The sequence below is a fragment of the Natrix helvetica genome, assembly GCF_964273705.1.
Source record: "Natrix helvetica genome assembly, chromosome: 5".
In the NCBI taxonomy this organism is placed as follows: Eukaryota; Metazoa; Chordata; class Lepidosauria; order Squamata; family Natricidae; genus Natrix; species Natrix helvetica.
The window spans coordinates 24,905,959-24,927,644 of record NC_138551.1 but is presented as its reverse complement, the minus strand read 5'-3'; the positions used below and the strand labels follow the sequence as shown (position 1 = coordinate 24,927,644).

The 21,686-nt window shown below is 39.4% G+C and overlaps 2 protein-coding genes across 4 annotated transcripts in view; one reads left to right on the top strand and one right to left on the bottom strand.

Moving 5' to 3' along the window:
• The window catches only part of IFT80 (intraflagellar transport 80), a 66,663-nt gene extending 49,654 nt beyond the window's left edge, over positions 1 to 17,009 (bottom strand). Inside the window, exons 1-3 of one of the 2 annotated variants that reach the window (XM_081954424.1) lie at positions 16,194 to 17,009; positions 11,247 to 11,351; positions 4,222 to 4,448 (exon numbers count right to left, since the gene is read on the bottom strand). In XM_081954424.1, the coding sequence (XP_081810550.1) occupies positions 4,222 to 4,448; positions 11,247 to 11,278 (259 nt within the window). In that variant the 5' untranslated portion in view covers positions 11,279 to 11,351; positions 16,194 to 17,009. The remainder of the gene's footprint in view (positions 1 to 4,221; positions 4,449 to 11,246; positions 11,352 to 16,193) is intronic. The other variant, XM_081954423.1, reaches the window with a different exon arrangement.
• A 173-nt stretch (positions 17,010 to 17,182) lies between these two features.
• SMC4 (structural maintenance of chromosomes 4) overlaps positions 17,183 to 21,686 on the top strand; it is a 49,608-nt gene continuing 45,104 nt past the window's right edge. Inside the window, exons 1-4 of one of the 2 annotated variants that reach the window (XM_081954421.1) lie at positions 17,183 to 17,373; positions 18,989 to 19,195; positions 20,111 to 20,289; positions 20,820 to 21,011. In XM_081954421.1, coding sequence (XP_081810547.1) covers positions 19,066 to 19,195; positions 20,111 to 20,289; positions 20,820 to 21,011 — 501 coding nt within the window. In that variant the 5' untranslated portion in view covers positions 17,183 to 17,373; positions 18,989 to 19,065. Of the gene's footprint in view, positions 17,473 to 18,988; positions 19,196 to 20,110; positions 20,290 to 20,819; positions 21,012 to 21,686 lie in introns of both variants that reach the window. The other variant, XM_081954422.1, reaches the window with a different exon arrangement.

Sequence of the window (21,686 nt, the reverse complement as noted above, 5' to 3'; positions counted from 1 at the left end):
AGTCAATTTACTATTTTCAGTTTGTGAATATTTCTCATTGATATAAGTAATTAATTTCAGTTCAACTGAAATTATTCACACATATATGGCATTAAAATCAATAGGACAAATTAGATAAACTAATGTATTTCATTGAAAGAATCAGCTCAGGAACAGTATGTGTAATTACAGGACCTCTAAAGAAGAAACATGCTTTGGTGCTGAAAGCCTGGGAAGATATGGTAGGAGTTTCTTGCCATGATGTTTCAGAGGAAGGGAGATGCAGAGTTTGATTCTGATAACTCTGGAACTTTATTGATCCCAAGTGGCCACATTACTGTATTTAGGTTTGGGCTACTGTTGATAAATAGGTCTACTTGCAATAAGATCATATTACCCTTTGTAATAAAATCAAGTTCAGTCAGGTGATCACATATTAAATCTGATCTTCACTTTAGAGCCCTTATGTACCTTTTGAAACCGAAGAATATTATGGTTCTTCAACAGAGACAGATTTCTTATCCAAATGAGGATTATTAGCAATACAGTTCTTTGCAAGGCAGGAACACAAATTATAATGGTGTAAACAGAAGCCTTATAGACCTTCACATAAAACTGACCCATCTAGGGCGTACATCTAAAATGTGGATGATTAGCATCCCCCTATGATATATTTAAGGGGTCTAGAAAATATGTTTTTGTATATGTACGCAACTCTCACAGAACAGCCTTGCCATATGAGACGCAAATTGTGATCTCCTTGAAGATGTTTAGGAGCATAGTTAAAACACATTTATTCTGAATGCCTATTCCTAAAATGAGCAAAACTTAGCATGAATTTGTGCTTGATAGATTTTGGCATAATACCCGGTTTCCCGGAAAATAAGACCGGTCATATTAATTTTTGCTCCAAAAGATACATTAGGACTTATTTTCTGGTTAGGTCTTATTTTCAGGGAATACAGTACTAAATGTATCTGTCTGGTTGATTATCTTAACTGGGGCTTATTGGTGGGGGGAGGGGAGGGCTTAAATTACAAGCATCCTGAAAAATGTTAGGGTTTATTTTCTGGCTGGGTCTTATTTTCAGGGAAACAGGGTATTTCTTGCTCACTTTAGCAAATAATTTTTAAAATAATATAGTTGGAACAAAACAACCGGAAAAGACTCAGTTTCAACTTCAATTTTCAATTTCATATCTACTTCATTTTTATTATTTTTTATTAATAAATGAAGCCATGAGGATTCTCAATATTGAAGATTTTTGCTGTGCTGGAAATCATTCAAATAAGATATTATCAGGCTTTTTAAGTACTGCATGCACAAAACTATATCTGTTATATTAATTTGCTACCACAAACGCTTCAAATATTCGTTTCCAATTTTAACAATTAGTCATCAGTGAAACAAAAACTAGTGGGTGGGTGGGTGGGTGAACACTTTTAAAGAACCAGTACAGATTACACTGAAAAGCAGAATGAATAAAAAGCGTATGTGCAAGTATTTATAAAACAATATTGATAATTTTAATTCCACTTTTCCAAACAGAAATGAATCTTTATATAAATGTAATTTTCAAGCTATCAAAGAACAAAATAATTAATATTAAAGTGATTAATCTGAATTAAGCATTATTCAGTTCAGTAGTACTTATACTCAAATCAGCTTTTTCAAGAATAAAGCTAATGCTTAAGAAAAATATCAGGTAACTTGAGAACTACCTGTATAATTTTTACCTTCAACACCCAGTTCCAATTTCCAGTCCACTGCCACATATCAACACAACACTAAAATGATAAATTAGACAGACCATACCCAGGACAAACAAAACTATGTCTAAGTTCAATTGTCTTTGGACAAATTATTTCTTGCCCTTCATACATACATATGGATAATACACCAAAAATCATTAAATTAAAAATCATTAAATCATTAAAAATACAGAAAATATACTGAAAAGCTAATACATTTTTTTTTCAAAAAAATGAAAAACATTTCAGCTACATAATTGCATCAAATCAACACATTCATTCGCATGTAACAGAATAACAGAATACAAAGTTGGAAGGGACCTTGGAAGTCCTTCTTTTTATTAGATTAGACAATCCCTGCTCAAGCCAGAGACCCTATACCAATGATGGCTAACATTTTTTGTCATTGTGTGCCAAAATTGCGTGCCCATAATGCAATGCACACATAACACACACTCCACCCCCACCCCCACATGCATGCATGACTCCCTGCACCCTGTTTTGGGCCTAGTAGGCCTCGCGGCAGCTTCTGGAACCAAAATCGGGCTGCGGGAGGCGCCACACCCTCCCACTGCCCCCCCGCATGTGCACATCTCCCACATGTGCCCCACACATATGTGGCTGAGACCCGAAAATCAGTTGGCTGGCAGGAAGTATGTGCACATGTGTGGTGGAGCTGGGCTTAGGCTGGCGTGCCCGCAGAGAGGGCTCTGGGTGCCACCTGTGGAACACATGTCATAGGTTCGCCATCACGGCCCTATACTATGCCAAATGACTGTCCAGTCTCTTTTTAAAAGCCTCCAGTAATGGAATACCCACAACTTCTGAAGGCAAACTGTTCCACTGATCTATTGTTTTCACTCTCAGGAAATTTCTCCTTAGTTGTAGGTTCTCCTTGCTTAGTTTCTAACCATTGCTTCTTGTCTCGCCTTCTAGTGATTTGGAGAATAGATTGACCCCATTTCTTGTGGCAGCCTCCCAAATATTGGAACACTGCTATCATGTCACCCCTAGTCCTTCTTTTTACTAGACTAGACAAACCTAATTCCTGCAACCAGTTTTCATATATTCTAGCCTCCAGCCCCCTAATCATCTTTGTTGCTCTTCTCTGCACTTTTCCAGAGTCTCAAAATCTTTTTGCTTGTCTGAAAGATCAACTTTATGTTATTTGAACAACAGTGGACAAAATAAATCCTGCTAGTGCAATGTGCAATACAATCAATGTGACAATGAATCAAAATTAGTGATTTAGGCTGGCACACCATATTTGATAGTCAGTGACGTGCAGTCAGGTGAGGCAAGTGAGGCACAGCCTCACCACTCTCATCATGAAAAAAAAAGTAAAAGGAAAAAGCTGAGCTAGTTACTGCCTCACCGTGGATGACTCTGCTTAACTGTTAAAAAAGCTGGAAAAGGTACGTGTGGGTTGGAGGGAGGGGGAGGAATTCAAACTTCATCCTCCTGGTGATGTGCAGGGCTTTGGGCAAAGGCTGGAGGGAAGGACCCTGGCTCGCTTGTGCTCTCCCTCCCCAAGAGTAGTTTGATTGCAGGCAGAGCCACGTTGTGGGGCAAGTGTGTGTGCTACAGCATGGCTCTTTGCTGGCTTCCTGCCTCCTCCTGTGGTCTCCTCACTGGTGCTCTCCCTCCCCAAGTGTAGTGACTTCCTCCCCAGGCCCCCATTCATTTCTCTCTCTCACACACACAGCTGGATAAAACTATATAAAAATCTAGCCCAGCTTCACTGATTACAAGTTTGAAAAGGCAACGTGGCTCTGCCTGCAATCAAACTACACTTGGGGAGGGAGAGCACAAGCGAGCACTGAGGAGACCACAGGAGGAGGCAGGAAGCCAGGCAAAGAGCCATGCTGTAGTACACACACTTCCCCCCAGCCTCTTTCTTTTGGAAGGCTCAGATCGGCTCCCCTCCGGCTTCTCTGCCTCTCCTCTCACCCCAGCCTGCCAGCAGGAGGTGGTGGGTGGGCTTTATTGTGTTCCAGGCATTTCCCACCCAGACAGCAGGCTGCATTTGCAATGGTGGAGGTGTTTGGGAAAGGCAGCAGGGGAATGGGGGGATGGTAGAGGAGCTGCTTTCAAGCCACTGGAAAAGATATCCAATCCAACTTTTGTGTGTGGGGGGGTTTGTTTGAGAGTGAGTGAGAGAGGGAAGGGATAGGAGAGATAGTCCAATCCTACTTGTGTGTGTGTGTGTGTGTGTGTGTGTTGAGAGAGGGGGAGGAAGGGAGAGAGGGAGGAAGGAGGGGAAGGAGAAGAAAAAGAAAAAGAAAGAAGGAGCAAAGGAGAAAAACAAATGCTGTCGCTTTAAATTGGAACTGAGCATGCCTGGCTGTGGAATTCTGGGAGTTGAAGTCCACAAGTCTAAAAATATTTGAAACCCAGCACTGTGTCAGTGCCTCACCAGTCATAAACCTCACCGCACGTCACTGTTGATAGTACCCCAAAATAAATAACATAAATTTTCAAGGCAACTTACCATCAGAACTTGTAAGTACAAAATTCTCAGCATGGGTTTGTCTCTTTCCACCTAAACTTTTAGGAAACCAATGAAGATCTAAAGGATAGATATCATCAGGAAGTTTGACAACTTGTGCTGTTTCTCCATTTAACAAGTTCCATTTTATAATCTGGTGATCATCACTGCATGAATAAAGTTCATCTGCTGTTGTCCAGCCCACACAGCTAACTAATTCCTTATGTTTTAAAAGAATTAAGGAATAAAATTATTTGTAACACATCTGCCTCATGCATTATTCAAAGAGTTTAAATTTGTTTTAAAAATTGATACAATAAATATTACAATACTTCTTATTTTACAATCTCATCATCTGAATATTCTAGCACAAAACTGGATTTGTATGGTATGCTTAATCCTAGAATTTACAACAAATATTTGTACAGTTTGTATGAGAGCTGCTGTGCTCAAATGATATTATTATATTACAGCATCTGCTTTTCAGAGAATGTGAATAAAGATTAGCACATAGTAAAAATGTTGCCTTGAATCCAAATCCAGCTGTAAATCTACTGAACATTAAGACTTGATCATTACTGACCTGTTTAATTTAAACAGAACTTTCACAATTTGAACTTTTTCTAGAGAACAGCAATACAATACTGCAAACTATGGAAGTTTAACAGTTAAAGTGTGTTTATATCTCTCTATTTTGAGGCTATTTATTCCTATTCATGTTTTTAATCCATCATCAAGTAATAGAAAATTCCTTTTTTTGCTCTTTATTGAAGTGTTTAACAATGAAAAGTTTAGATGAGGTTTCAAATTACATCTATTCCACATGCTTTCCATATTCTCAAAATATTTAGCAGATCAACATGATTTTTTTTTACAAGCCCTGTTTATTTCTCTTCAAAATGTTTGATAATATGTTTGTATAGGGAGAAACTGTCTCCAACTCAGTCCTGGCAAGGATTGTGTTTCTCTATTCAGGGGTAGTGCACCACATGGGGAGTCTTTCTGGACTCGCAGATCCTGCTCAAAGAAGAGGTGGCAGATGTGGCAGATTTTTGCACTACTTCATCTTGGTGTGACAGCTGCACCTTTAGATTGGGGGGTCCTTCAGACTTCTCCCTGGTCACTTTGCAACCTAGCTACTGCAGTACAGTCTACACTGAACTGCCTTTGAAGACCATCAGGAAGCTTCAATGGATTGGAATGCAATAGTGAAGGTAGATGTAGACACTTTATTTATTAAGTTTATATGCCACCCATCTCACTGATATGAAAACTCTGGGCAGCTTACAATATAATAGGTTTTAAAATGCTAAAAACAATTACAATTAGAAAAACTTGAATAGAGAAGTTAAAAGTTAAAAATGACCATTGGCTTACCTGAACCGTTGTTTTCTGGGTGCTGCGGGAGAGTCCAAGCATGGATTAAATTCAGTTTATTTGCCCAAGGACTAAGTTGAATTTCTTAACCACGCCTCCCCTCCTTGAGGACCAGTTCAAAAACGAAGGCGCAGTCTGTGATAGACGTGTTCATGATGTGTCCTCCGGACTTGTCCACAATGTCATTGCTCCACGCAGCCTGAGGCGATTTGATAGAGAAGGAGAAGAAACCCCAGGGCGGGGTTGGACTCTCCTGCAACGCCCAGAGAATGACTGTTCAGGTGAGCCAAGCATTGGACATACTCAAGCTATAAGGCCCCAGGGAGAGAAACAGGATCGTCCAGGTGAGTGGAGTCGCCACAACCCTTTGCAACACTCTCCTCCCAAAAGACGCCTCGGCCACGTCGTAGGAGTCAATGCGATAGTGTTTAATGAACAGAGTTGGGGATGACCAGGTGGCCGCCCTGCAGATCTCTTTCACAGGAGCTTTTGTCACCCACACAGCTGTGGTAGCAGCGCTCCTTGTAGAGTGAGCTGTGAGTCTAGGTGGTACCGCCCTACCCTGGTGCTGGTAGGCCAGCTTAATACAAGCCCTCAACCACCAACTGATGATGGACAGTGACACTTTGCATCCCATGAAACCTGGCTGAAAGGAGCCGAAAAGCGATTCAGGAAGGCGAAATCCCTCCGTCCTCTTGATGTACCTGTGAACCGTTCTCCGAATGTCTACCTAGTGCCAGGTTTGTTCCTTGGGATGCTGAGGGCGAGGGCAGAAGTTGGGGAGTACCACTTTTTGAGCTCTATGAAACATAGAGCTAATTTTTGGTAGAAAGGCCGGATCTAGCCGGAGGGTGACCCGGTCGGTGTGAAAGATGTACAAGTCCTCTCGGATCGAGAGAGCCGCCAAGTCCAACATCCTCCTAGCTGACGGTATCGCTATGAGAAAGGACGTCTTCAGAGTCAGATGCCGAAGGCCGATGGAACGTATAGGCTCAAATGGGGTCTTAGTCAGGGCCTGCAAAACAAACGAAAGTTTCCAAGTAGGGAACCTGTGGACTGTGGGCGGGCATAAGTTAGATGCCCCTTTGAGGAAACTTCTCACCTGAGGGTGTTGTCCAAAGGACACAGCTGAATGCCTAGTTAGAATGGTAGAGAGGGCGACCACTTCTCGGCGAAGGGTGTTGGGGGACAATCCTTTATCCAACCGCTCCTGCAAGAAGTCCAGTAGTTGTGGGATGAATGCTGAGATGGGCATGATGTCAAGCATCTGACACCAGGTAGCGAAGGCGGCCCCTAGGAAGGTGGGTGGAACGTCATTTGGCCTCCTTACGTGTGGACCATATCTCAGGAGTGGACAATGTGAGAGTGGACTGGTTGAGCCGGACGACCATCAACAACGCAGATGGATGAAGATGCCATTCTGCATTGTCAATGGTCGTCCGGCTCAGCCAGTCCACTCTCACATTGTCCACTCCCGAGATATGGTCCGCACGTAAGGAGGCCAGATGACGTTCCACCCACCTACCTGGGGCCTCTGCTTCCACCATCAGGGCCCTGAACCTGGTTCCCTCTGGCGGTTGATGTGCGCCTTTGTCGCTAAATTGTCTGTGAGTACCAGAACATGGTGACCCACAATATCCTTCCAGAAGTAGCGTAAGGCTAGCCTGGCCGCCCTTAACTCTAACCAGTTTATGTTGTGTGCTGCCTTGTTCTGTGACCACTTGCCTTGTGTTACTTGCTCCTGGAAGTGGGTGCTCCAACCTTGGAGATTTGCAACTGTTGTGACCACCAAGCAGTCCGGCTCTTTGAAGAGGCAGCCCTTCGTCACCGCGTGAGATTCCCACCACTGGAGAGACTGTTTTACCTTTGGAGGCAGTCTAACCCGTCTGGGAGTTGCTGGCTTTTGCCGCTGGATGGGTAGGAGGAACCATTGCAGTTCCCTCACGTGAAGGCATGCCCAGGGAACTATGTTTATGCATGAAATCATGAGTCCCAGAAGTTGTAAGGCACACGATGGACGCAACCTGGTTCACTCTCACCTCCAGTGTATGAGTGGTGAGGTTGCGCCTGCGGTCTGGTGACAGGAACACTTGGCAACAATCTGAGTCTATGAGTGCTCCAAGATATAAGGTGTGGGTCGATGGTGACTGCTGACTCTTTTCTCAGTTCACCGAGAACCCATGATGCTGTAAGGTCGAGATGGTGGTTCGAACATCTCTGAGAGCTTGTTCGGTGGACACTGATTGGATCAAGATGTGGTCTAGGTAACAAAGAAGACGTATTGGACAGGAGCACAGATGGGCTGCTACAACTGCCAATATCTTTGTGAAAGTCAATTTAGATTTTTTTAGGTCCAATATGGCTCTCCACCCCCTGGAGTTTTTCAGGACAAGGAAAAGAATGGAGTAAACCTCTTTTTCTCCTGCTCTATGGGGACTGGTTATATGGCGTTTATCTGAAGGAGATGCAGAAACTCTGCCTGCATGCATTCTCTTTTGGGAAGGGAGGCGGGGACTGGACAGCGGACGAAGGCCCACAGGGGAAGGGAGAGGAACTCTAGGGTCATGTATTGAGAACCCAATACATGGTGATCAACTCCTATTGGGCGGCGTAAAGTTGGAGACAGCCACCTATGGGAGGATCCTGTTGGTGGTCACTTGGACCTATGGTAAGGGCGGTTGTTGGAGCTGCTGCGAAAGGGGTGCCACTGTTGCTCCTCTGAAGGTTGCCCTCTCCTGGCCCTGGGGATAGGATCTCTGGTAGGAGGGACCCGCACCCGAGGAGTCATTCCCCTGAAAGGACTGCTTCCGAAAAAAGGAGTTATTTTTCCTATCTGTCTTTCTGGAAGTAGATGGAAGAACCTTCCATTTATCCTTGGTCTCAATCAAGAACTTGTCTAGTGTCTCCCCAAACAATTGTCTGCCCTTGAAGAGGGCGGACACAAGCTTCCACTTCGACTTCACATCCGCCTACCAGTGACAGAGCCACAGCAGATGGTGTGAAGTCACGTTGGAGGCCAGTGCCCGGGAGGCAAACTTGGCAGCATTGAAAGAAGCATCATCTGAGTATTCAACAGCTGCTATGATTTTGTTAAGGTCATTCTTCCATCTGGAACCCTCCGAGGGAGGATTCGATCGCAACTGTCTCAGCCAAAGCAGCGAGGCCCGAGTAAAGAATGATGCTGAGGTGGAAGCCTTGATGGACGAGACAGCTGCCTGGTGGGTCTTGTGGCAGGCTTTCTCTGCCTTCCGGGCCTCAACCTTGAACAGGGCCTTGTCGTCTTTGGGATTAGGGCTCCCCTTCCCTTTAGTGCTCTTTCTGCCCACCTCCACTTCAGCGGGGTCTAGACTACTGTGTTTGGATGAGGACTAGATGTTCCTCTGGCGCCAAAGCTCCACACCAGCGATTTAAATATAAGGAAAAATTATGAAATTTTAGAGCTGACTATCAACTAAAGACAAAAATAAGAAAGGTACTATGCTAACTAAAGGAGAGTCCCAGTCTATTTGAACAAGGATTGAGGACCTCCCCCAAAACATGTCCGAACTGGACTGGACTGAGTTTTTGAACTGTTCCTCAATGAGGAGGGGAGGCGTGGTTAAGAAATTCAACTCAGTCCTTGGGTGAATGGACTGAGTTTAATCCATGCTTGGACTCTCCAAGCAGCGCACAGGAGAATAAATGGTGATGGGTGTCCAGGAGGTGAGAACTTTTCCTATTCCATCAGCCGTGCTCCAATGTAGCAGAGCCCTTGCTGGAGCCCCAGGCCAAGTGGCACAGTCAAGTTTTTAGGCTCTTCCTGAAGGCCAGGAATGTGGGAGCAGACCTCACCTCTGACAGGAGAATATTCCAGAGGCGGAGGTCATAGCAGAAAAGGCTTTTCTCCTGGATCCCACCAGTTGAAATTCTTTGGCTAATGGGATCCAAAGTAGCCCTTTCCACTGGAATGAGTGGTGTAGATTAATCCAATCAAGTGAGGTGGTTCCTCAGGTATCCTATGTCCATGTAATATGTCTGGTTATCAGTTTGCTATTGGGTATAACTTAAGGTTTTGGTCATTACCTATAAAGCCAACATGACATTTTACCCCAATAGCATATATCCCACTTATTAAATTTTATAGGGCAGTAATGGTGAACTTTTTTGGCTTGCGTGCCAAAAGGGGGGGAGTGCAGGGGGGTCATGCACAGGCATGCCGCACCCATAATGCAATGCATGACCCCCCAGTGCACGAGAGGTGCTCCCATTTTTGCATGCTTTTTTTCACCCTCCCCAGACTCCAGAGGTCTTATAGGAGCCAGGGGAGGGCAAAAACAGCCTCCCACGCCCCCCGGAGCCCCCACAGGAGGCTTCAGGGACCTTCAGGAGGCTTCCCTGAAGCCTTCGGAGGACTAAAAACGACCCTACGATTGGATTGCTTGTAGGGTCATTTTTAGTCCTCCAGAGGCTTCAGTGAAGCCTCCTGAAGGTTCTTGAAGCCCCCGGAGGGCTTAAACCGACTCTACGAGCAAACCGGAAGTCCGTTCCCAAACTTCCAGTTTGCCCATAGGGCCGGTTTTTTGCACTCCAGAGGCTTCAGGGAAGCTCCTGAAGCCTCCAGAGGGCCTCCGGGGGCGGGGGAGGCTCTTTCTGCCCTCCCCAGACTCCTATAAAGCCTCTGGAGCCTGGGAAGGGCAAAAAATGGCTTTACAAAGGCTGAACTCAGCTCACAGGGCAACGCCTCGCATGCCCTGACAAATGGCTTCGCATGCCATCTGTGGCACGCGTGCCATAGGTTCGCCATCCTGATTATAGGATTTGCACATTCTGAGTTCTTCAATTAAACAATGCATTTATTGGGACTTCAGAAGTGTACCTTTTCTGTAGCAATACCTATACTCTAGAATGAAGTTGTCCCACAGATCCCCTGGTCACTCCTTGCCGTTATTTAAAAGGACTTGAAGATTTGGTTCTTTGGCTAAACCTTTGGTGAGGGAGAGCGAAATCCTTTGTTTCATTATTTAGTTCACTGTTCTTGCCATCTTTTATTTTCCTTTGTTATTAATGATATTTCTCATTTTACTTGTGAGCTGCCATAGTAGTTGGGAGTTAATCAACACACAAATTTGATTAATAAATTGAAATTAATGCTTGATTTTTCTTCCTAGTGTTTCCACTAAGTTCTTATTCTGAAGAAACAACCAAACAATTCTAAAAACATCTACAATAATCAAGATTTCCCTTACAATGAAGTAAATTATTCCAGAATACATAGGAAACAGATCCTGATGTTGGGAATTTTAACACCCAAGTCTGTCAAAATTTGTCTACAAACATAATATAGTTTTTCTCCAAACTTTAGGCTGACATGTTCAACCAAGATATCTTACATACTTGGATCATGCAATTATTATTTCATAAATGATGTCGTTTCATTCTATTTTTTTCTTTATACCACTATAATATTTTATTGAAGATGAGTAAAAAATAATTCTTAAATGGCAGGGGGGATTTTGATTTGTACAAAATGACTTTGCTTGTTTCACTGCAGGACACCACATATTTTATTATCTTATAATGCACCCTTTTAAAAATATAAATTACTACAAACATTGAGAAATGTAATATCCACTACATTGACAACATTATTTCAGACACAAAGGATATGTTTTGGTTCTTTTAGCAGTGATATCTTTAACCTCATTTGGACTATATTTTCTGTGCTGATAAGCCAGCAGATTCATTGACGAAGAAATGTTGTCTTGATTGCGTTACAACTGTAAATATTTAAAAAATCATTAATACACCATCCTCCAAGCCTACATAATAGACAAACACTTTAAGAAATGCAAATATATTTTAAGGACTGTTTTGTCCAAAGTAGCAATACAGAGATATTTTTCAATTTTTCTGAATTTTCAACTCTACTTTATAATTGTTGGTTTATGAAGATAACATGTATATAAATCAGCTGGTAACAGTCTTCTAAAATTTCCTGTAATAATTTTACCAATGTAATATACAATACAAAACAATCTTCTTTTTTCTATTTATAAACTCCAGAAATATAGTGGAGTCAAAACAGATATAAAGAGGTTTTGGAACCATTAAATGTTAAGAAGCTGAAATATATATATAAGTTGGCAGGTAATTTACTTCAAATGTAGGAATCTACCTGGAGATAACAATGAGCTTTTTCTTGGAATAAGCTTAATTCCCCTGTACAATCAGGTTTCAGCTCTACTGATGGCCTACGATTTTTTTGCTATCTTAGCCATCACCTATGTCTATTATTAGACCTTGACCATTTTATACATTATTCACAGCTGGGTTAGACTATTTCACTGTGTTCCATAAGGAGCTTTCTTTGAAGAAGTCTAAAAATACAAGTGCCCAAAATGTGAAAGAATATTATTTATCAATTGCATTGGTTGCCCAAGTATTTCCAAGATCCACTCAATGTGCTCTGTCCTATCAATATTCATATCAAGCTTCGGCACAAAATCAGCTGCTTCTAACTAACCCTGAGTAACATTTGTGATAAGGATCCTGTTTGAAAGCTCTTCTTTAATATCAATTTGATTGGCAGGCATAAAGGGCGGGGGGGGGGGCTTTTAAATGTAGAAAACATTCTACCTCCCAAAGATGTGTCTGTGAACAATTCTGGCACAGTCCAAAGGTTCATTTCAATTATTTCAAGCTGTTGTTTTAAATTTTAATCATAAAACAAAAATCCTAAAGTATTGCTGATATCTTTGGAATGCTTATGTTTTAAGCACATAAGCATATTTTAAAGGACCTATTACATTTTATCTGCCGTGTTTCCCTGAAAATAAGACAGGGTGTTATTTTCTTTTGACCCACAAAATATGCACTTGGCCTTATTTTCGGGGAGGTCTTATTATTTTTGAGGTGCAGGAGGCGGTGAGTGTAGTCACCTCATGGCTGCTGCTGTGTTGCAATATTTTGGGGGAGGGCTTATTTTAGCGCATGTGCTCAAAAGTCTGATTGGGCTTATTATCCAGGGAGGTGTTATTTTTGAGGAAGCAGGGTATTCTTTAGGATTTTGCCCTAAAATGTAACAATACACACTTGCATAAAAATTAAATATTAATAAATTGTAAGCTAATATGTCCTCTGGCCAAAGCTAATAAAAACGCAATATAATTATATGCATAAGAATGATAAAATATTGACCAAAATGGTACCATAATTAAATATTAGTATTAAAAGCCTTGGGTCCATTTCCTGGTATAAACTGAAGATTAAGAAATAATATCTATCTATTAAAAAACAGGAAATAATACAAAATGCTCTGCAAAACATTGGATCTCATGTAATTTCTACAATGAAAGCTACTTGCATTAAAATTAACTAAGAGGCACTTGCTTATTCAGAAGAGCATGTCCTATTAATTAGAACACGTTTTTTAATCTCTTGGGAGTTCTATGATAAATGAACCACAACCCACTGAAGAATTATTACACAAAGGTTTTTATAAGGCCTAAAATAGATACAACTACAGGATATATCAGTTTGCCCCAGAGTATTTAACAACTTAATTTGAAAAGAAAAAAAGATATTTCTTATAAATTTAATTTCTAAAAAGTTTAGGGGGTTGAACTTTTTGAGAATGCTACAATTAGGCGTAAATGCACATTTTAATAACACAGAATAAGCAAGATCAGGCTTAAGAGCTGGTTAATTTAAAAGACAATATTTACATGTTCTTAAAATAATTTGTTTCATCCAGTTACGATATAGCTGAAACTTCTGTCATGTATTAACTAAATAAATATGAGAATGATGTAATATGAGAGTACAGCTTTGTTACTGTATTTCAAAAATAAAGTTTTTCATACAGTACTTTTTAAATGAAACAAGTTTCAATAAATCACAGTATGGCTCACAATCTCATATCTATGTGTGAATGAATATTCAGATTCTGTTTCTGATAATGGCTGTCTTACTCTCGCAATTGCTGATTCAATCTTTTTCCTTGCACTAGAGAAGATGCAGAGAGCTTCCACTTTTCAGTGCAATTGCTAACACATATTTATATAAAAGTTTATATAAGACAGTTTACAAAAATCATGCTAACTTCTATCTTAATCACATAACCTTCCTCTACAGGTATTTCACATCAAAATTTCAGTACACTTTATAACTCTATAGTCTATTGTTTTCAATGAATAAATAAATAAACCTGTCTAAGTTTTCACAACTTGTTTGCAATTTTTATATTATTAGGATAAATCAAGGATTTAGATTAACCTTGATAGTCATTTTAGTATAAATGACACTGAAAGCATACTTTTATTAGGGTAACAATGTATTATTCCCCATTCTTTAGCTAAGATGAACCAAAGAATGTTACAATTACTATCCATAAAAAAGTAAACATATTAAAAATGAACAGAGCTGTTGAACAGACTCTCTAGATATGTGGCACTGAATGTGATTATTTTCTTAGAAGCAAGATGTAAAGTTTTAACTTGGGCTTTCGTGTAGATGTGCATAACATCACAGCATCTAAATAATATATGGAAATCATTTGCTCTGTAAAACAGAGTTAATTTGTCATTTTTCTGAAATATGCATGTAAATGTCTTCTCTCTGGAAACAACAGAAAGGAGACATTTTCTCTATTTAAGAATCTTAATTTTGAATTTTAAAAAATGATAAAGGACCACACTGGTCACAAATCAAATACAACCTACTTTCTACCTACTTGTTTTGAAAAGTAATTAGCTGCGATCATATAATTTAATCTTAGTTCGATTTAAATGGCTAGATTCCTATGTTACACTACATCATTCAGAAGACACAATGACTATATTTACACAAGAAGCAAAGCCAATTAAGTACACCATGGCTTAATAGGACACCCAGTCAACATGTTAATCTTAGCAGCAGCAATTCCCTTACATGAAATATTCCAGAATCTATTAAACATATTGCTTAATAAAAGTATTGGTTTCTAAGGCCCCTCAGAGTTGTATTTTCTACTGTAAGAGATTATCACAGGAACACACCAAGAGTGCAAATTAAGGGATAAATTCTACAGTACTGGAAATATTTGTATTATTATTTAGTCACTTGTTAGCAAGCTTTTGGTAAAAGCTATCTGAATTTCAGAGGGAGCTCATTACACACTATGCTTTTCTTAGATGGAAAACCAGAGAGCCCATAATTTTACAACTGCAGTATGCTGTACGTATAGACGAGTTGGCCTATACTACTTCAGGTTATATGCCTGTTAACTTCTATGAGACTGTGCCTGATTTATCAGTAGATCTTTAATTTTGTTTTTTTATTATAACTACACTATAATTATCTCTTTCATTAAATTTATTACACTAGACAAATGAGAATGAAGTTTTACCTCTGAACCATAGTTGTTAACTCTTACAAACACTTTTTGGAAATATTTTCTTTCAGGGTGGTGTGATGGCTTGGACATTTAAGATACTGGGCTTGTAGGCTGGAAAGTCAAGTCTGGATTCGAGACCCTAGGGTTGCACAATGGGGATGAGAACCTGTCTTTCTACCTAGCATTTCAAAAGCATCCAAATGCAAGAAGATAAATAGGTATCACTTTGTTAGGAGGAAACAGCATTCTGTGATGTCATGCTGGCTCCATGATAACAGAAATGTCTTCGGACAGCACTGGCTCAATGGCCTTGAAACAGAGATGGGAGCCACTCCCTATATTCGGCAACAGCTAGCAGAGTAAAATCCGTAGGGACTCCTTCCTTTCATTTCTTGTCGCAAATGTCCACAAATGTGAACTTCAATTCAAATTTCCAGGGAAATATATACTAAAAGAACTGAAAATCTTCTCTGTCACATTATAACTGAAAACACACTGATAACATGCAATGTACTTTAACCTTTAATTGGCATTCTACATTGGAAGACTCTGGTATTCAGTAAGATTATGGACTCCTGAATTCATCTTTTCATGCAGTTTAATTTGGCAAAAAAAATTGAAAATAGAGTAAAATATGCAATTTGCCTCTGTTTAATAGTGAAGCATTCTTTTTCTCTCTCTCTAATAAGATGATGATAACGAGAAGTTTTAAGTTTCCTTCCTGTTTCAAAGCCTCGGAATAAATACTAAATCAGCCGTCCGTCACCAATCAGTGGTCTGTGTGAAAATGTTGGTGGTCCGCAGAAAAATTATTTGCATTTTTATATTGCACTAAATACCATTTATTTTTTTAAAAAAATCATATCAGTGGTCCGCGGGATTTAAAATTATGAATTTAGTGGTCCCTGTGGTCCAAAAGATTGGCGACCCCTGTACTAAAAGATATAATGTAATAAAGTGTTAGCATTTCAGGGAAGGTAGGCAGTAGCAAATATTACTTCATTTCAGAATCTACTGAATTTTAACTGGAACCACCACTTCCATACCTGCACTAATTTTAAGTTCTGAAATCTTTTAGGATATTTTTATATGACAAACTGAGCTTGAAAGAAAAGGTTCAAGAAGGGGAGTTTCCCTGTGCAGTGGTATACAGCAAAACAAAACAAAACAAAGCCTCAGAGTGTTCACTTCCCAAATAACTCTTACCGTGAAAGTGACAGGTATCATCAGGGATTTGCATACTTACACTTATCCAGTTTCTGGTACTGCAGATAGATTTGGCCAAGGGAAGGTCTGATCATAGTTAACCCCTTCTCTGACGAGCAATGACCAGGAATGGTAATAATCCTGTCCTTTGCAGCTCTCCAATAGTCTCCGAAGGCGAAGGCAATTCAAGGAGACCAGTCCCACTTGCAGTCTCTCATCACTCGCCTCTGAGTCTCTTTACCTCCGGCTCACTTTTTTCCTCTTCTTACCTGTCCAAAGTCATGGTATGTCTATATAGGAAGAACTTACCTGAGAGAACTCGGAGCCAGGACAAACAAAGTAGGCTTCTCCTAGGACAGGTGTTCTGAACCTCGACGAAGCTAAAGGCACCAAGTCTCCCAACCGCACCCTCTGAAAAACCTCCCCAAGAAAAGAGGAGCTTCTTCGCCGTTTTCCACCGTGAGGAGAAGCGGCTCGGTTTCTATAGCTACTTCCCGCGAGAGTTCCTATGCCTAATCCCTAGCAATCTTCACCCTCCCCCATGAGGTTTGACTCTCCTTTTCTCTCTCTCCCCCAAACTCGGGTATCCCCGAGCGCATGACGTCAGCCCTGACGTCAGAAGCCCAACCTGTCAAGTTTAATCAATACACACAAAATTAAATGTTTTTTTTAAAAGTAAAGGCTGTAATCAGTCTTTTTTTTAAAAAAAAAACATCCCATGATCTCTAGGTTGTTGCTAAGTAACCCGCCTACACAACGGGAGGATCGTTCGGGTCCCTCCCTCTCCTTTGTTATCTGGGGATAATTTTCAAACATATTCTTCAAAAAACTGAGAAGTATGCCTCTTGCCTCCTCCCCCGTAAGCTTAAAAAAAAAAACCTTGAGAAAACATGACGTGAAAACAATCCGCCACCTTTTCGCTAAATAACGGAAAACAAGATGGCGGCGCGGGGGAGCGTTTCATTATTTTTTTTTCCTCCTTTCAAACCTAAGGGAAGCCTGCCCCTTTTCTTCCCCCAGCATGCTTTGCGCTTTTCTAACGAATTTCGTTACGAGTTTGTCGTTTGGGCGCCATTTTCGAGTGTAGAAGCCGCCAAGGCTGCAGGCAGGAAACGAAGGTGGCTGGTACTGCAGGGGCTGTTAGTCGGAAACTTGCTGGCCCGCGCTTCTAGTTACCAACTTCGCTCGTGGGTGAGGACGGAATCCTTAGTAGCTGCCTGGTAAGCCCTCAGTGGATATAATATTCCTGCGTTTTGCTTCAGGAGATAATATTTTGAGAAACTCGCTGGGATTAGACCGGAGGTTAAAGCTTCGATACGGTAAATAATTATTTGTTCTGTATGAGGAAGAGTATTTAATTCCGCCCAATTGAGAGAATGGAAATTCCGCGCAAATGTGTCTCTTGTACGGAAAAAGCACTTGCTTCATCCCCCCCCCCTTCCCCCAACCGGCGGACACTTTTTCTTCTCCCCCGCTTTTCCCACTCCCCGCCACCGCGTGGGGGAAGGGACAGAAGGCATTGGTTGGCTTTTTTTCCGTTGCCTCTAATAAACGCCAAGTTGACTCCCTAACTTTTATTCTCGCACAGCCATTTTTTTAATTTGAAGTAGGCTGTCACAGTGCCTATTCCGCTCAATTCGTATTATTTCTGTAAAAAGTGATCTTCGTGGGAGGTTTATAGGGGGAGGGGGTTTAGAAAAATTAATTAGCCGTTTAAATGATAACGCTCAGCCTGCTTTTTTTTTTTAACGATTATACCAGCAACTGAGCACTTTGAAACAGCATGCGTTTCCTTCCAAGTGTAGAGGAGGGGAAGCTTCTTCCAACATATTATTTCAGAAATTGGCAAGACGCTAATTTTTAAAACTTGTACATTCAAATCGAAGCAGAGTTTTGATTTTGCGGCTGGGATCCGATGAGTGATATGTTGCATTAGGTTCCTAAGTCTATTAGAAAACACCGCTACTTCGACCCCTTATGGATGCAAGTTAAGAGGGGTGAGGAAGAGGTGATGGATTTATGAAGGTTAGAAATCTGATTCTCCCCCCTCCCCCTTTAAGGATACTTAACCATCTACTTTTTACGAAATGCTCTGCATAAGATAGTTTTTTTGGAACTTCTTTTAAAATAATTGCAAATTGTCATTCCTGTCAATTGGGTTTCTTTGGATTCTGAAGAAATGAAATATGCAATTTACTTCTGTCTCAAGTTTCCTATTTCCTTAATTGTATGTTTTTTCTGCTAAAAATCAGAAAGATAATTGTTCCAAAATACCATGTACACTGAGTCAAACAAACACTTTAATCTAGATTAGTGATTTTTAGGCATTTCTTTAATGCTAATATCTAAAAAAATTCATGATGCTTTTCATCTCGTTATGGTCGTGTATAATTCAAATTGGAAACCCATCTAAATTTTAAAATCTGTTCTTATAAAAGAGTTTTAATTATTTCAATTTTGCAGCTTTTGACTTTAGAATAAAACCAACATATCTGGATCCCATTATATTCATTTAAATTCATATTAATATACTTTAAAGAATTTAAGCGCTAGATGGTCTAGTTCTGTACTGCAGAGTACTTATTAGTAACTCATTTTTGGTTCTTTATTAGTTTGACTTATTTGTTGGGATAGTATGAGAGTTGTAAATTGTAATTTATTTTTAATATGCAATCTGCCTTAGTATGGAAGATATCTGCTATGAAAAGATAGAAAAACACATGCCGCTGTCACAAATAGCTTGCCAATTTGAAATCTTTGCCTTGATCAATTAATATTTGGGACTGGATGCAAGTTTTTATAGTCTAGGTATAGGGTTTTTCTTTTCTCTTTTAGTACTTCAGCACAAAGGAAAACAAACCTCACACTTTTTATAGTATGATTATTTGGAATTGAAACACGAGACAGAAATCATGCCAAGCAAAAAAACTAAAGTATCTACGGCAGCCCATCAAAAAGGCAATGATTCCTTGGAGGAGTCCTCTAATGATGGGAAACGTGAAAAAGAAGCGATCATGCACCCCCCTGAAGTACCTCAGCAAGGTCAGTCTCTTATTGACCTGATGTTGCTTTATTAACTTAACATATAGGTATCCTAATTTAAATTACAGTCACTATAGTTTGATTTTGTTTATTATTATGTGCTGGCTTCTGCAGTGATTATACATTGTTCAGGTAAAAGTTGTGCTTAAAAGCAAATTTGGAACTTCAGGAAAAGTTAATTACTTTATCTTGTGATACCATGACATCAATAATTGAAGTAGATAAAAGTTTGGAAACATTTGGAGAGTAGTATTTGTACCTTAGGTACTGTTAGAAAATTACTGATCATGCTTTAAATTTGTGTGTGTGTTTGTCTCCATTAAAAGTAAATAATTGCCAGTCAATTTACTTATCAAATATTAGTAAGTGGATTGATACTGAAAATTGATACTAATTATTCAGAGAAAATATTTTCTCAAGGAGTTAGAAAATGGTCTAAGCCTTGCTGAAACATAAATGGTCAGGTTTGTGTGTGTGTGTGTGTGTGTGTATTTGAGAGAGACAAACTTCCTGTCTTTGAGAAGTAGTGCTGTTGCTGTCATTAGGACTTGCAAGGCAATGTATAGTTAGCAACCACAGTGTGCTGTAGCTCTGGGTGTGCCTGAAAATGCAGGAATATGGGAAGATTCCCTGTTTTCTTTGATGTATATGTATAAAGGTATTTTCTAATATAGGACGGTACTACATAGAAAATAAATGGTTGCTCTGAGAATAGAATTGATTATAGAATTAGTCCTTCAGTATTTGAGAGAGTTGCATTCAGTTCTTAGTAATTCAGTCTGCTGTACAAATATGTTGATTCTGTTACAGTAGTAGAGCTTTAAAAGATGAAGCTTTTACTTCCATTGAAAATATGTGTGTGTGTCTGCTGTAGTTATTAAGTATATAAATTTTCTTGTTTTTGGATATCTTTAGCACTATCAGATGGAGTAGTTGATGATCAAAGTTTAGAAGAAATTTTGAGTAGCATCTCTCCTCCCCCACCTCCAGCTATGACCAATGAAGCTGGAGCTCCTCGTCTCATGATAACTCACATTGTAAACCAGAACTTCAAATCTTATGCTGGGGAGCAAATTCTAGGACCGTTTCATAAGGTATCTTTCTAGTTTATGTAACTTAAGCTGAAGTAAAGATTTATTGTGACTTTTTTACTTAATAGTTAAATAAATTACATATTGGCAACTAACACCGTGGTGAAGGGGTGGGGCGGGGGGGGGGTTAGAGCAGATGAAAGTCTCAATTACTATTGTTTGTACTTTTTAAAAAGTTGCTTGTGGAGTTCAAGAAGCTAAAAGTATACAAAGTATTTTCCTAGTACGTATGAATAACAATCGGTAATCAAAATAATCTTTTACAGTTTGAAGCATTTTATTGATGCTAATTATGAACATACTTGTTTGTAGCATTTTGTTTACTGTATGTTTTTTTGGGAAAACTTTAGAAATGTGAACTAATAGGGGTGTAGTTTGTATGCTTTATGCTTGGCTATAAAAACTAAGCTTTCTAGTACTGTACTACATATTTTCCTGCACCATGTTTAACTATATTTTAAACCATTGTGAAAGGCAGAGAGGTCAATTGCTAGTAACATTAAACTACAATGTATTTTGTGTGTGTTATGCAGCGTTTTTCATGCATTATTGGACCTAATGGCAGTGGAAAATCTAATGTGATTGATTCCATGCTCTTTGTTTTTGGCTATCGAGCACAAAAAATAAGATCCAAAAAAATTTCAGTACTGATACACAATTCTGATGAACATAGTGACATCCAGAGCTGCACTGTAGAAGTTCATTTTCAAAAGATAATTGACAAGGTATGTTTTTTAAACCTGAAGAACCTAATCATATAATGCCCTATGAATTTTTAATCATGCAGTTTATTTAATTTATGTAGAAAAAAGCATCGTGGGGGAATATTGAATTTTTCTTATTCAAATTATTGTCTATAAAACACTGACAGATTTCATATTCATTTTCTTCTGTGTAAATGTGTTAAATTGGGGAAAGTTTACTGTATACACAATTTGAAACATTCTAGACATTTGGTTTGTATAAAACATGTCAGCTACAAATTATGGTATAAATATTGCTGAATATTTTTTTAAAAAAAAATCTAGGTAAAAATTCTGGTGTGTGCGCGTTTGGATTCTAATCAAAATCCAAAATATATATGTAAATACGCACACATACATATATGTATAATTCTTTCAGTATTAAGTTTTTTTAAAAAATAATATAATTTACTTGAATTTACAAATTATACATTTAATGAGATTTCTTTTGCAATGATTAGTTTGAAGTTAATTTTTGGACCTATGTCAATGTTGTACTGTTACAGAACCCCCCCCCCCCCAAATACCCATATTGTCTAAACCTAAAAAAAAAACCTTACATCATCATGCCAAAAACAAATTACTGACTCAAAAATCTAAATTTTGTATAAAAGTGATATCAAAGTTGGTATTTTTCTGACCAAAAAGAATGGAATA